The sequence below is a fragment of the Linepithema humile genome, chromosome 1 (assembly GCF_040581485.1).
Source record: "Linepithema humile isolate Giens D197 chromosome 1, Lhum_UNIL_v1.0, whole genome shotgun sequence".
NCBI classification, from domain to species: Eukaryota; Metazoa; Arthropoda; class Insecta; order Hymenoptera; family Formicidae; genus Linepithema; species Linepithema humile.
This window is the reverse complement of record NC_090128.1, coordinates 11,282,698-11,299,287: the sequence shown is the minus strand read 5'-3', so window position 1 is coordinate 11,299,287 and position 16,590 is coordinate 11,282,698. Positions and strand designations below refer to the sequence as shown.

Sequence of the window (16,590 nt, the reverse complement as noted above, 5' to 3'; positions counted from 1 at the left end):
AGATATTGCTAATATTAATAAATTTTTTATGATGACTATGTAAAGACCTGTGACTATGAAAATATTTCATATCTAACCCGTGTATAAGAATATATATCCAACATCTTTCGAGATTTTGGTCCACCTGTGGCAAATTGCGGGAAATTCAAAGTACGTAAGAAGCATGCAAGGATTAGACCCGTAAAACTGCAGACTAGAGTCATTTATGTCCCCTTTTTATATTTCCTCGATTCGCAGCCTTCCACAAAACAATATAACACCATTTTTATATATTTAATTTATTGTCAAAGATTCAAGCCGATATCATGCATTAAACAACACGCACCTTTGACACGCACACTATTGTATGGATTAGTTATTCCCGGCACCGTTGCCACACAGTGTCGCCACAGATCTTGGATACCAATAGCGTTTTTGACTGGCATAGGTTACTTGCTCTCTTCGTCACACACAGATTGTGTCTGACGAAGAGAGCGAATATAAGTCTCTACCATTGAACTATATACCATACTGGAACGAGCACAGGCTACCCCCTCCATTCGACAAAACGGTCAGACAAGGCAATGACTCGGTACCGGATTTCTCTTTCTATCTCGTCTACTCTCGACTAATAGTAGCTGTGAACACGTGACCAAAACTGTTGGTTAGATAGAGAGATCCGGGTCCGAACAGCTATCTCCATCTGACCGGTCGAGAACAAAGGCGTGCTCGTTCCAGTATGGTATATATTTCAATGGTCTCTACTTAAGATAATCTTGAATATAAGAACGGACTATGAATACCGGCCAAAGTAAGTACTATTGAATTAGTAGTATTCTTTTTTATCAACGATAGTTTAGAAAAGAATCTACTTAATTGATCGAAGTTAAATTGTTCATTTACCTTTCTTTATTTTAGACGAGAGGGCGCAAGTAAAGATTATCATCATTGTGTCCGGTGTTATTAGTACGATCTGTGCATTTAAATTGTTTAAATTAAATTCAGTTGTATTGTTTGCAATATTGGCGATTAACTGCAAAGCGTAGATTTTTTACGTTTAATGCAAGTGAAACACTGTCGCAATATTCACAAATCATGACGACTACTATGACGGAAGCGCAGCAGCCAGATTATAGAAGATATACAGAGGTATAGGTTAGGGATCAAATGCTTATATGTAAATATTGTTAAGTAAAATATGACAGTAGGTCTGTTTTTTATAGCTGAACTAGCTGCACTAGTTCAGCTATAAAGAATAGATCTAGTGTCTATGTATCAACAAAAATTAAGAAAAAAATTAATTATTTATGAATTGTTTAACACATAAGTTATACCAAAATCAATGAATATCTCTTTAATGACAGATACTGTGGCCAATTTAAAATTTATTTTTGTTTAAATTTATTTAGCAAAATGTCGAGAGAATTTATTATTTATTTCAGCTACAGTTTTGTGCTTTATTTATTTCTATATTAAATTCCACTTGAAATCAATTGAAAAGTATAGTTTTGTTATTTATTTGGCTTTTTAAATTTAAATCGCAGAAAATCTCATATATTTATTAAAGTATTTGTCCTTAAAGCTGTGTAAAATATATGTAATATATATGTATTTCCTCATAGAATATATTTATTGTATTGCATAAATTGTAGAAATTGCAGTTGACACCTGAGGAGGCAAATGTCTTTATGACATGTATGAAAAACTCAAGTGTCATTATGCCCACACTTGTCACCGCAGCTATTGGATATGGAATTTTCAGAGTGACTCCATTTCGCGCACAAGCAAAATATGCTGCGCTGATTGGTGGTACATTGGGCATGATATCCAGCAGAATATTAATGTCTCAGTTATGTCTTGCAAAAGTTGCTTCCATGCCGAACAGTAATCTCAGAGAAAAATTGATACAAGCGGGCTATTACAAAGATAACAGGCCTATGAGGTATTATTATTTCTAGACAAGTGTTGTCTGCGTTTGTTTACATTGTGAGTCATTCGTCTTTGTCTTTAGTGAGCAGCATAGGTATAGGTTTCAACCGATGGATGTGCAATCTAAAGTTCACAGTTCCGAGGACCCTTCAACAAACATAGTCTTTGATGATTATCCGCCAATGAATTCATATGACACATATTCTAGTCTTAACGATAATAGTAAGTTCTGTGAAAATTATTGTTAAATCTTATATTTAATGTAACAGAGTAACTATAAATTGTATATTTGAAGGTGATTTTCGCCCCTCCGAGGATACGGATCTAAGTGAACCGCTAAATATGCAAAAAAACATTAGTTACGATGAATTAAGGCATAAAAATAGAGAAGAATACTATAAGAAAAATAAGCAATGGTACACTCCTCCGGCAGAAAGACCTCCGGCAGCGAACGAGACAACAAGACGTGCTCCTACAACAAGTGCTTCATCGATGGAGGAGAAAAATAAGTACGGCGATGTGTGGGATTGAAATCAGGTTGAATTTTTTTTTATCATTGCGTACTGCCAGTGTTACATATGTACATAAATATATATACGTAGATTGCATTTTGAAATACACGAACGAGATTCGGAAATATTTAAATTTGATGAAATATGTGAATAAAATAGCAATATAAAGCGTATTCATACTAATTGTGTCAGGATAATCAAACACCACACGACGATTCCAAGACTCGCATTCTTATTATCTAAGTGATGTATTGAATGATTCACGAGTTTAGATGGAAATACAAGACTAACTTGTGCACCGCTACACGTAATTGAATCACAATCGCGCATGCAGCGCGAGATACAACGCGAGATAGCGACGAGGGACACAAACGGCTATGAGGCGGCTAATTGATAGATGACGCCAATCCGTAAATGCGCGTAAACGCAGCTCGCGCGCGAGAGGCGGCTATTCACAAAGCGGCGCTATATGTATCGGTAATGTAATGCCATGTAATATCGCATATATGCTCTCTCTCGTCTCCATCATTGAGTTGATGGTGTCATCTCCGGCCGCGCGTCGTCACCTTGACGTACCTCAGAAGAGAATGCGTTCGCACACTTCCCTGTCATAAAAGCCCGCGCCGCAACGCATTCGTTCCCTATACTTTCCATAAGTTAGCCGATAATTGTCGTTCGGTATTTGCGACAGGTACGACTAACGTCGCGCCTGTGACCTGAACCCTTCCTCCTTCTATTCGCGCGTCTCACGGATCAATTTACATCTGCGAATTGCTACATTTTCTCGCGTACGCGTGTTGCTTGCGAACCGCGATTATTTTTACCGCCCCCTTATTGTCGAGCGACATATTCGCCGCCTCGAAGAATTGAAATTACTCTCTTGCCTCAAGTTGCGATCTTAACAGCTCCAACACCGGTGAAATATTTTATTTTAATGTTATCTATGTTATCTTAATGTTATATATTCAACTTATAAGATCATATATGAAGTTATGAGCGCGATTTTTATATATATGCATATTAGCATGAAAATCTTGTTGCAGCATTTTACAATTAAAAAATTGCAAAAGCTATTCATTAATTAATAGGAATTATATAAATATTCGGATTTTAAATAATAGCAGTAATAATAATCACAAACGCATTTTGTGTTCTGAAGGTGCGTTTAAAGGTCTCGAAGTGTGATTTAGAGAGGTTTCACACGATTAATAATTTTTTTAAAAGGTTCAGTAGCATAGCACGGCATTAATAGGATCCGGTTGATTTACTTCGATATCTCGTTTTCCCGATCTCCTCGCTGCTGTTCATTGCGTTGAATCATGAATGCGATATGTCGATGTGCACAGAGTATATAGACGGTCGTTTCACTTCACTCACCGTGAGTGTGAGTTGGCAGCCATTGGTTATCGGACGCGATGGACGCGACCAATGAACAAGTATTACTCCCATTCATAAGTCGCGTCGCTTCCGTAGGGTACAGTGGGGGGAATAGCGGTGCGCGTGTGGTACACCCTGCGACTTGCGGTTAAATTCTCGCTGACCGGCTGACTACTCTTGCGATTTCGCGCGTATTCACTTTTCCATAGATCCTTCTTCAATTGATCAAGTCGCTTTCAACCCTTCAAAGGCCTTAATAATGCATTCTACGACGTATCTCACTGTGGTTTGTCATACAAACTTATAATCTTTCTTCTAGGTATACATTTTTTAATTCATTTGTTGCGTAAATTATTTAATTACAGTAACCTAACTTTCGCACACTTTGCATACTTTACTTTATAATTATCCTTGATTTCCATTTGCATTGAGATGAATTCCGCATCTCTACGCGTTTTTATTTTTCTTATTTATCGCTTATGCCGCGTATCAACGCCCGCATAGAAATCAGGTTATTTCTGATTTTTTTTACTTCAACATTCTCTTATTGAAAAGAAAATATAGCAAACAAATTAGTAAGTTTATTGAATATATTTATCATATGTCTCTTGTCATTATAATACAGTTGTGAATTTGCGCGGTAAATTTGTAACTAAAATTGATACAATATCAAGCGTTTGTGGTTACGTAGCGGTTTTAATGATTACACATCGTGCCTTCTGCGAGGCGAGAAAAAGGGATTTCCGAAACACATAGTCGCTCATGCTCATTATCTCGTTTCTCGCGCAGTAATTTGTTTCTCAGGAAACATCACCCGGGCGCGCACAAGAAATGTAATTCGCGCTGCATTACGTGTATTCCGGTGAAATTGCGGGGGAGGGGAGGGGGGGGGAGGGAGGCTTCTGGTCCCAGGAAGCTCGTCAGAATTTCGAGCGGCGCAGCATATATACATATATATATTTATATATATGTATATATGTGTGCATGCATCGCCGAGCGTCACGATTCACGTGCCTGGTTAAACGATCACGTGTAGAAAGGGGAGTCATGCAGGTGCAGGTCATGTGAAATATTTGCACTTTGTCGTAATTTGCGTAACCCATTGCATATATAATAAATCCGCGCTGCGCGCGGCTAAAGCGCCGCGATAGAAAATCGTTTCACAATCTAAAGAGAAAGGGAACCTTTCTGCCTCGTCTCGCGCGCCCGAAAGGCGGGAGGAGGGAATGGGGAGAGAGTAGCGCGGAGATGCATGCGTCCGCTTCTCTCTGTGTACGATCGTGAGGCGCCCGAATATCGCGAGAAGCGCGTCGCATTCTGTTTTTGAGATAAATTGAGTTGTTACCCGTGGCCAATTAATGCCTATTCCCAGGTTTGCCACCTTTCCGGTTTAGGAGGATCAAGCGGAGTCTTCGGGCTATACCGAAGAATTAAATCGAGATTTAGACAGTTTGCTCTCATATTTTACACAATAGCGAGCTTTTTTGAAGATCTTTTGATCGAGATTTACACATGTAGACGGCAATTATGATGACAAATGCGCTAAGAAGCAAAATTCCTTTTTTAAAGGTTAAACACGACCTTTGGCTCAAAATTGAGGTAACGTTTACCTGCTTTTTTTGTAATAGATATATTTGTCATAATGAACTTTTAAAATTCAACGATCGATCCGTCACTTGTTATTCAGTTCTTGCCGCAATGCAGTCATCGGTGAATTTAGAAAGATAACACGCATTGCTATTTCAGCATCTTAAGCGTATGAGAATAATCATATGAGGAATAAATATAAGAATCTAATAAACCACAGTAATGATTTCATAATGTATTGATGCACGTGTGAATACGAATATATTTGGATTTATATTTTTATCGCTTTGAATCTCTTCTTTTTATGGCGGAAAAAATACATAATTTCGGTTAATTTGCGCGAAATTTTCACTCTGCAGCTTTCTCATCCTGTTGGAGAAAGTTATGCGATCGGGCATGTTATACATTTTATTTTGGCATAATATTACATCGATAATAAAATTAATCATTATGCCAATTTCAGATAAGTGACTGTTTTACGGTACTTAAGAGGGTAGACTCGGACAACGGCGAAGTGACGTCAGAGAGACACGTGACACGACGTTACGCGAGTCATTCGTTTTTCTAATTCGCGATTTTGTCACGACATGCCGTCTTGTCATCGATCAGAAGTAGCAAAAAAGCAATGGTTTCCGATGGTTTTAGCGGTGCACGAGGGATGATTCGTCGAACAGTTTCGACGCGGTGGAAGAAAACCTCGTGTGGCCTCGAGGGCGGGGGAGAAACATCGGGAGAGAAGTGTGCCAAAGTCGGAGGTAGGAGTCCCCTCGATAGCTCACGTCGATAATCGCGCCGTCGAGACGCGCGGGCGGCATATTTGCGGTGCAAGAAGGACGCGATGATTCGCTGGACATACGCCCGATCGAGACGACGGAATCGTAGGAGATCGAAGGTAAGTGAGTAGGGGAGGACACCTCATGGAGAAGGGGGAAAGTGTACGTATATATACGTATATGAATACTCGTCGCGCGACGATGGGAGAGAGAGAGAGAGAGAAAGAGCGAGGAGAAGAGCGACCGGCGCGCGAAAGATAAAGAAAGATCGAGAGTGAGGGAGTGAGAGGCACTCGCGATGTCGGGACGGGGGCGTGCGCTCGATGGCCGCCTAGACCGCTCGAATCGGTCGCGCCCGGGGCGTGAGCCGGGCAGGCGAGCGCGGGCGCGCTCGCGAGAGCAAGAGAGAGTAAAAAGGAAGAGAGGGAAGAGAGAGAGGAAGCAACACGCTTGCCGTGGAGGGCTGCGTTCTCCAAGGCAGTTACTCTGGAACCGTTGCCTTGACGACACGCATTCACGCATGCGCGTCCGCCCGCGACACCCGACAGTGGACGTGCGATCACAGTCAAAGAGCTTGCGCGCGCCAGTTTCGTCCGTCGTTCTCGCCTCCGGTATCACCGTCGTTTCCACCACCACCCATCGGATACCACCACCCTCGCCTCACCGTGAGTCCTCTGCTCTCTTTCTCTCCGTCTCTCTCCCACCCTTTTTTCTCTCCGCCCTCGTCCTCGTGGTCCTCCGAGTGGCGAACACGCGAGCGAGCGAGCGCGCGCGCGCGCCCTCACGTCAACGCATTAACGGGAGTACGCGCTGTCACCGTCGAGAAACGTCATTTCGCGGATCTCGCGGCGGCCGCCCGACCACGATCGGCGCATTCGATTGCTCGCGCGCGCGCCCGCACACGCTAAACTTATCCGATTTCTGCGAAGAGCGCTTTCTTTCGCCGTTGAATGTTCTATCGCGTTTCGCGCGAAAGTTACACTGAAAACGATCACACGTTTGATCGCGTCGCGAGTGTTATTGGTCGACGAGGAATGTTCTATCAAGAAGTGTTTGTTTGCAGGAGAAGAAAAAAATTTGCCGGATGAAGAACCGTCCCAGTAGATAATCGACGATGCTAATCCGCTAGAGAACAACTTCCTAAAAAAGGAGTTCAAATATCAGTCATCTGCATTCATCACACAGTGAATACGAGGAGTGATAGAGCCGATCAAATTAGTTTCGAACGCACCCGATGTGTCCGTTCAAGAATCATATCGCAAGAACTCGAGAAACATCAGTGAGCCGTGATTTGAACTCAAGGTTGGAAGTGTCGAACGCTTTTTTCCGCTCGTGTTAGTGTTTGTCACAGCGGCGCGTCGGAAACGGCGTCGCGACGATCGTGTTACTTGGTTTCACCAACGGAAAATAACTTCGACTATTGATCAAGAAGATAGCTTGTTCACAGAACGCGATGTCCGCGACAGCATTCGACGAGGATTCGGTAGCCCGGTGCGGGATAGAGCTTCGCGCAAGGGATTTGCTGGACTTGACGTCGCGTGGGACGTCAACGCGATTCCGATGCACATGATCTCCGTGAATGTCAGGTATCGTCGACTATCGCGAATTGATGAGTGACATTGTGAAACCGTCGCGATATAATTCTCATTCAGAGGATGATAGCACCTTGTCTTTTTGCTTGATTGCAGTTTGAATCCAAAGAAAAACGGCCCAGGATCTTGGCAGAGAGATATAAAGACTGTGGTCACTAAAAGAAGAGTATCACAGAGATCAAGATGAAATCTAGCCGCAGAAGGTGGTAACGCTTTGTCCTCCATCTCGATTTATCTAAAGAGATCTCCAAGATCCTAGAAGAAGAGCATAATCGAAGGATAGAATCGATTTTTTCACGTCGCACCGAGAAACTCTTCGTCTGCGACGAACACGACGGAATAAATAACAGCTGCGAGGATTTTGCAATACGATCCGCAGCCGAACCGATCCCTCGTTGCACCTCCGCAGAAGATGATAGCACCGCGTCTTCAGCCTCAATCCGCCTGAAAAGACGAGAGATCTAGATTCTCGTCGAGGAAGGAAGCAGGGATCCGGCGAACCGACTTTAGCCGTCGGCCGGTGGATATCACGCCGTGAGTGCGGCGGCGGCGGCCTGCAGATTGGATGGTGCCGCGAGGATTAACCCTCGGCAGGACGACGACGACACGGGAGCCGGATCCGGAGCAGCTGCGCTTCTACGATTCTCCGCCACGTATGGACGCGAGCGTCTGCTGTCTGCCCGCCGGTGCCGCGGCTACCACGGGGGTCGCGCAGCACCCTCATCCGGCATCTCTACCCGGTCTGCCGTCCGCCGTCGGCGTCCAGCCGCCGACGTTACAGCCGACCTACACCGGCGCGCAGTACGCCGCCGATCAGATAGTGCCCGACAGGACCCAGCCCGACGGACCCCTCGCCACGGTGCTCGGATGCAGCGCGCAAGACGGCTGGCAGCACATCTCGTCGACGACGACGTCCGGCACCGGGATCACCGGGGCCGTCACCGCCACCACCACCGCGTACATCGATTACTCATGGCTGCAAATGCAGGTAAGAGTCAGCTTTGTAATCACAGAATCCCGCGGCGTGTTTACTTCGTCTCGTATGAGTAAACATAGCAAGTAGCGAACATGTTGACGTGATAATGTCTCAATTCTGACACGACAATGCAATGGAATTCGTCGTGTAAAACAGATTTCAAGTTGCGATTATAACATCCGATCTTAAGATGAAGCGAATAACACAATAGCAACAAGCAGCTTATTTCTACACATGAGTAAATCTCATGCAAACAAGTATCTTTCATATTTCTCATGAATTAAAAAAAAAAACGAATTTAGACAATCTATAATTTGCAAAAGAATTTGAGATAATTTTCTTTATAATTTTATTTATTTGTTTATAATTCTGTGTATAATTCTGTGCCGTGTAATATAGGAAAGATTGAAAAATACCGATAAAATACATCGGTAACGTGTTTAGTATGTTTGCGTATCTGAATTCTTCAAATGTTTTCTATTATATAAAATTATAAGCGGATTTCTATCTCTAACTCTATCGAATATTATAGATTGCCTAAAATAAACTCTAGAGTTGCGCAAGGGGAGAAAAAGATTGGCAATGACTTTCGATCGAGAAATCGAATGAATCTAACGAGAACGGTAGTAATAATAGCTTTGTTACGACTTTCGTATTCCTGGCAGGTGACAAATCTCGATTAAGCTTAATTTTGTATGCAGCATCGATAGCGCAAATGTCGATTTAATTAAGCAGTAACACGTATCGAGTCTCGTTTAGTAAGTGAATGTACCGATTTCGAAGGAGTCGTTTAATTTCTCTCTTTTTACAGCAGATTTCGAGAATGTCGATACGATCGCGCACGTGTCGGTCAGCTGGCTACGCCAGTTTTTAAGATTTGACATAAAACGCGCTTGTGCGAGATTATAGGTTTTCAACGACACCGAACGTTATTTAATTTTTCATCGGATACATTCATCATCGGCCGTAATTGTGTTTAAAAAAAAAATAAAAAAAACTAATCCGCCCGGGAATCGGTATTCAATTAGCTCCGGTCATTGTATATTTCGGAAATCAATACCTATTGCGATTAATGCGATTTGTATTATCGAATTCTTTCACATCGATATCGGAATTCCACTTTGAAAATCAAGTGTCGCGATTGATGCGATTTGTTTTATCGGATTTTTCTCATTGATATCGATTTTTCATTAATGCCAATGTAATTTACATCGATTGGTGCATCGAGAGGAAGATAGCTGATCGGAGAAATGACGGATGTTTGCGTTCTTAATCATTCGTCAATCGCGCACGGCTCGTTTTAGCTCGGTCCGCCGCGGCGCGACGATAATGTATCAATTCCCGGGAAGCGCTAGATCGTAAAATAATAGAGCGAAGTAATAATATCCATTACTATTATCTCGGTACACGAGTGAGTACTATGTGTTCTCCCCTTATAGACGTAGCGGCGTCTCCGCCACGTAAAGCCACGCTGTTGACAGGGTAAATATCCTTTGATACCGCGCCGTCCGTCTGGCACACGCGTCTCTCCTCTACCTTACGGAGGAAGTTATCTATGTGGCACGCGTGTGCGTGCTTGCTTGCTTGCGTGCGTGCCTACGTCCGTGCGATCTCTCACGCCACAAACGAGAGCGTGTACTTTTCACATTACGAAGGCCGCTTCGTCTGTCGTTAAGGCTCCAGGATTTTCGTACAGACCGCTATTTCGTTAATGAATTCGTTGGCTTCGCACATAGGGTGTCTCGGAGTTACCGGGAGGTCGTTTTCGACCGCGGTATTTTCGCCAATTCGACAAGGTAAATTCTTCTTTAACGGAAATCTCGAGAAATGGCACTACTTTATACTTAAAACATCAGGATCCTCTACTCGAGTGAAAGATAGAAGATATTATAAAAAGAAGTTAAAATTTTCGAGTGCTACTTAAAAATAGAAGGATTCTGTTGTATTTTACACTCTTCCAGTTGAGAATACATATCTCTCCAACTTGAGATAATGTGTTTGTTAAAGTGCTCTTGAAATTATCTCAAGAATATGATTTTTACTTAACATCTCTCTTAAACCTTAGTTCACGAGCTGTCTTTAATCATTCAATTGCTCGTTATTTTAATGATCTTAGAACTATAATTATCTTAATATTTTCGTAAAAAAATATTGGTCTTAAGACGAAAATAATTTGTTATCAAAACAACATCCAAGAATTTCCATAAATAATGTATAGATATTTTTTACAGAAATTTATTTTTATGATATTAATTTTCTATATTACCGTGTGTAATATTTTCTTTCGTTTCATATTTCACGATTTTTATCTCATCATAACAAATTGATTTCCAAGACTCAAATCTATCAATGGAAAATTTTCCGTTCACGATGTTATCACACGCATATGACAGTTTGATGTTTCTCGGCCGAAAAGTTAATTTAGGAATTTTGCACAACAAACATCTATTATAGCCTTCAATCGGAAACCGGTTTTTTGATACCGTTATGCTCGACACTGTGTTTTTTTGGCATGTAAATGTCAATAAAAATATACAAATTCCAAAGAAGCGTGTAATTAGATGCATCGGTGATGTCCTACGTGTTTACATTCATTAAATTTGTAATATTTAAGATTCGTACTTTTTTTTTTACATAATTAATTTTACATATTGCTTTGTAAAGTATAAAAAAATCGGTGAGTTGAGTATCTTGAAATATCTATGCAAATGCGCCATTAAGGTATCCAATTATGTAGAAGAAAAAAACAACAAAATATCTCTAGAATTTGGAAGATTTTTTATTTGTGGACGTTGATATTATATTTTTGGAAATTTGAAAACTTCAATTATAAGGAAATCGATCCTGTTCAAAGAAATAGTTCAAAAGATAGACGGAATATTTTTGAACTTTATCCGAAAATCTATCCGCTCTTGTCGCGTATCTTTGCCACGTACGATTATAATGCAATAATAATAATTTTCTTATATTCTGCAATTATCATTTTTCTTGGCGACGCGAGGGATTTCTTGATCTCACGCTGCGGTCGAGCCTAGTCAGAAACGCACAACTAAATCGCGACCGGTAATTAGCCGATACCCTCGACGCAATCTAAACGCATTGTGACGCGTGTAAGATAATAAGCGGACGGAAATCCACGATTATTGTGCCGCCCGAGCCAGAAAGGACATCCACAACTACCACCGGACGAACCATTTCCACGGTTCACCGCCCTTCGTTTCAAAACTGCGTACGATTACCGTTCCGCCGCCGATTATTTCAGTCGCTGTACAAATACGAACAGGGGGGGAGGGGGAAGGGCGAAGGGGGCAAAAGCGCGATTAACATCGAGCGGAGATGATGACCTAACCGAAAATACGACGCTAATATTGCTCGCGTCGCGCTTCGCTTATTCCTCCCGCCTGACGACAAACACTTTATCTCGGAATTAAACGTTTCTGACTCACAAAGATAGTTTTATTGCAATCTTCTCATATCGCATACATCTCCGGATATATTGCCCAATAATTATTATTACTCACACGTGGGCGTTCGTCGCGCTATTTCCGGCTTTAAATTCTTCGTTTCGCCGTTAAAATTCTGCAGATGCCAGTGCCAGATTTCTCAAACGCATCGATAAAGAATTCCTCACAATAAGGATATAGCGGAATATTTAGATTGACGCGAATGCAGAGAGCGAAGATGCATTAGTGAAATTAGCCTTTTCTCCACGTTCGCGATGATTCCGCGGCACTCTCCGAGTTGTCGTCGTATCATGTTAGCTAGTGACTCACGTCGAGAATCGCGCACGAGTGGGTGTATAATCACTTACATTGTATAGATACTTGCTTATACATGCAGTCGAAGTCGGTCGCATATCGTTGAATCGCATGTTTTTTTTTTACCTATCTTTATCTGTCTTTGATTGTTATCTTCGAGAGCAACAGTCAACAAGAAATAAAAAATTTGCATTAATTAGATAATAATTATTATATAATATGGATAATTAACCAGCGTTGTCAACAATAGAAAAAATATCGCACAAGAATTTTAATCCTTTGTGGGCGTAAGTTGAAATATTGCCGACATCGTAATCTTTTATCGCGGACTTAAAGTGTGCGTGATATTTTTAAAGCCACTGAACTATTAAACTGATATGTATTTTGGATCATATTTCCTTTTATCGTTATGCATTCTATGTATTATTTACAAATGTGTTAATTTTCGCGTGGAACAATTATGAGTATAATAAAATTATAAAAAAAAGAAATATTTGCCTGCAAAGGATTAATCTGAATAATATTAAGAATTATTGTGTTTAGGAATCATTTGATCAGTGAATGAAACTTTAATGCTACGGCAGGTCAGCTAGAATAAGCAATTTGCGGAGAAGTAATGTTCTCTTTTTTTGTTTCTTCTTTCGCAATGTCGAGTGCTCTCAGAGCGAGCTTAAAAAAGCTCTCTGCTGTAATGTTTTCGTCGGCTGATTGTTCCGGATTCAAAATAAACGCGGAAGTACGCGGAACACGCGCAAAACGTCGCGCGCATTAAACGTCCGCAAATATTGTTACTTGCTACCGCGTCGCTATTATTTACGCTCGAGCACGTTGTAAATTTCCATAAGTACGCACCAGTTGCAATTTTCTCCTTCACGTTTCTTGGTTTTCTCCGACAATTGTCAGCGGCGCACGGCGTCTACACCGATTGCCGTTTACTTCATTATCGGTCAGAATTTTTTTTTTGCAAAAACTGAGACATGGAAAGCACACGAATTACATTGTCATTATTAATAAATATAAAATTTGAAATAAGTTTACACGGTTCAATACGTCACCACTTTTTAGATAATTTAAAAAATCTTGGAAATTCTTGCTTTCGATCATTTAATGTGACGTTGCATTATCGCTGATTTCTCATGTCTTTTCCTTCTATTTCCGAATCAAGAATAGAAGTTAATAATTTTGAAAGATTTATAAAGTACTATACAACACCGCTTATGTGCATACAGAATATTAGTAGATAATATTCTGCTTGAAAATTTAATTAGAACAGCTTTATATCGTAAACTTCACCGACAAGATTACATAATGCGAGGATTAAAATCATAAAAGCTCACCGACATATGATTTATTAGTAATAAATAGCTTGTAGCCGTAATTAATGTCACAGGATCCATCGTAAAATTTAAGCAGAATTTAGTATCAAGACAAATTTCATTCCCACATTAGAGCTTGAAATAATTCGAATTTAATCAGAGTTTCGTGGAGAGAAAGAGATTTTCGAGGCTATAGTAACATTTTCGCGTACGACATCGGCAATCTATGCCCACGGAAATTATACCGCCGGTTCGTAAACCCGGTCGGGGCACAACACAGGATTCACGCGTTGGCACGCCGACACAGTTCCAGCCCCCGGTTAGCCGTCGTTAGTTTAGTCCGAGTGCACCAAACCAATGTTACGGACAATTTACTCGCGAAATTAGTTACAAAACGCTCGACCTATCTACCCATCAGCCGCTTCCTCTTCCTCCACGATAAATAGACGGCCGGCCATTAAATGCCGAGAGTGGAGGAAGAGTTATTGTTCGCGGATCGTCGTAATAGATTTGTGTACGTGCGTATAGAGAAATACGCAAAAGCGCACGCCCTATTATAGCGCATTGTTGATAATGTTCTGCGTTCTGCGGCGCGGAATATATTTCACGTCTCCGTGAAGATTAATTTACGCCGCCAATAATTCGATGGCGAATGTGAGGATCGAAAAGACGATAATTTCGATGCGCTTCATTTTCGACAGAGTATGATTACGGAATCATTATCAGGAATTATTATGATTACTCGTTAAACATAATAATTGTATTATTGTCACTTTGCGGCAATACTTTGCACTCTATTTTAATTGATAATAAATACGCGTATAATCAATTAAGAGAAAAAACGGTACACGACTTTGCTATTTATCGCAATTTATCGCGAAGTCAAATGCTGTTTCCATCATAAACATATTTTTATTAATTTTTTTTTCTTTTTTGCAATGTACTGTCTCAGCATTCCGCGATCGAAACGTGATCGATTCGTCATGCGTTTATCCGCTACAGATTATTATGCCATACGCGCGCGTGAAGTTTATCGAAGATCCGAATCACGTCATATGATAATGGTCGCGCTTCGTCATGCGAAATCGCCACTGCTGAGACGTGTATTATTAAAGCGTTTCGGTAGTTAACAATCGTGTATACGCTTGCTATGATCGCCAGGAAACAGATATGACGCGCGTCGCGAAGCGTGAAAAGTACCAGAGCGCCCAATGATTACCGGTGAATATCCCGAGGTAGTTCGGGTGAAGCCCAACCTTAATTTTAATGACATTTTGCTTTCGACGAATTTGGGATAGATTTTTCAGGAAAGTTTACTATAATTGATTGATATTTGGAGAAAGTAGAATCAACTTGGAATGGATAAGAGAAATGTTTCATTATCTACTTTTTCTCTATCTTTTTAAACATTACAATCGAATATCGAATTACAATTTTGAGAAAAAAAAATCAGCTTGAAATTATGAGAAAAACAATATGTTTATCATGGACTTTTCCTAATTTTTCTGATATTATACACTCAAAAAAATGATCTTGCAATAATAGCTAAAATTTTCTAGGTGTAAAAAATTAACTAAAACAGATAAATGATTAGCAACTGTTGTGATATTGCATATGTAATTACTTAATCAGTTTAGATGACAGAAACAGAATATATATCTGTATTGTATGTGAACTTTAAAAGAAAGTTTCTCTAAAACGCCTATCTATATAAGATCAATCACGTGTTAGATCATGCAATGAATAACATTTAGCAATGGTACCTAAATTTTTCAGAAGCTATTGCTAGAACATTACTGCTATAAATTCTATATGTGACAAACAATGTTTTCACAGATACGAAAAATAGCGATACATTCTTGTTGCGATATCTAGAAATCTAACTACATCAGCGAAATATTTTTTTGAGTGTAATGAAACATTGAATTGAAATTTCGAAAAAGCAAAATTTGCTTGAAATTATGAAGAAAATGTTTTTGTACAGCCTCCTTATTTATGAAATTTGCATGACATCTAATCGCTCATAAATTATTCATGTTTTAATATTTTGATTCTGGAAATTTCAAGTTAATTTTGCGTTACGAGCGCGATATTGAACGGCGGCCGTGGAGACGGCATCCTCGGTTCGGTTGGGCGTCTTCGGCTACTGTGGGGCATATGGAAAAGGAATATAAACCGCGGAGAGACCGTTACTCGTTCGACATACGCTGGCCATTCAATCTTTCGCTCTTAAAGACTTGCGCGTAACGATTCATCGTCATTTTAATATCCCTCGCATAGTGAAGTTTAACCTTTGGATGCGTGTCACCGATCGTGCTATCTATTTCGACGCAGAAAACTGAACGGCACGACTGAACCGCGCGGACTTTTATACGTTTTTAATACAAAGGACTCGCGATGCTTTCCGACTAATGAAGCTCTGCCTTTAGAACCGGACAGGAAATTACTCCGGCAACATTGTGTACCGATATCTCCATTTACGTGCGGATACGGTTGTGTGCGTGCCGCTGTGTAATTCGTGAGCGTGCCACCACTGTGAAAACATCGCCCTACCTTCCCTTGTTACCCGGGGTTTCGATTTAGATAAGCAAATGAAATGCGTCAGTTATGCTTTGCGGGACAGAGCAATTTTGAAAGTCGCGAATTTGCGCAGCTCGAGAGAGAGAGAGAGGCAATATTACAGCGCGCTTGTTTTGATTATTTAATACTATTTTGATTTATTCTCCGTGAAAAAACGATATCTATCTAGACGATGGTTATCTATCATCTCATAGCAAATCGATTTCTCGGA

At 40.7% G+C, this 16,590-nt stretch overlaps 2 protein-coding genes across 7 annotated transcripts in view; both read left to right on the top strand.

The window, feature by feature from the left end:
- Nucleotides 1-897: 897 nt before the first annotated feature.
- Nucleotides 898-2,593, top strand: asrij (OCIA domain-containing protein asrij). 2 transcript variants are annotated; one of them, XM_012366564.2, is made up of 4 exons: nucleotides 898-1,128; nucleotides 1,632-1,921; nucleotides 1,991-2,130; nucleotides 2,204-2,593. In XM_012366564.2, the coding sequence occupies exons 1-4, from the start codon at nucleotides 1,075-1,077 to the stop codon at nucleotides 2,437-2,439; spliced, it is 720 nt and encodes a 239-aa protein (XP_012221987.1). In that variant the 5' UTR covers nucleotides 898-1,074; the 3' UTR covers nucleotides 2,440-2,593. The 2 variants fall into 2 exon arrangements, with proteins under 2 accessions (XP_012221987.1, XP_012221988.1); XM_012366565.2 differs by having other exon boundaries at nucleotides 898-1,134.
- A 141-nt stretch (nucleotides 2,594-2,734) lies between these two features.
- Nucleotides 2,735-16,590, top strand: part of LOC105672068 (dendritic arbor reduction protein 1-like) — a 48,446-nt gene continuing 34,590 nt past the window's right edge. Inside the window, exons 1-3 of one of the 5 annotated variants that reach the window (XM_067352486.1) lie at nucleotides 2,735-5,396; nucleotides 6,030-6,276; nucleotides 7,221-8,737. In XM_067352486.1, the coding sequence (XP_067208587.1) occupies nucleotides 8,315-8,737 (423 nt within the window). In that variant the 5' untranslated portion in view covers nucleotides 2,735-5,396; nucleotides 6,030-6,276; nucleotides 7,221-8,314. Of the gene's footprint in view, nucleotides 5,397-5,847; nucleotides 6,277-6,495; nucleotides 8,738-16,590 lie in introns of those variants that run through there. The other 4 variants (XM_012366773.2, XM_067352491.1, XM_067352479.1 and 1 more) reach the window with 4 other exon arrangements.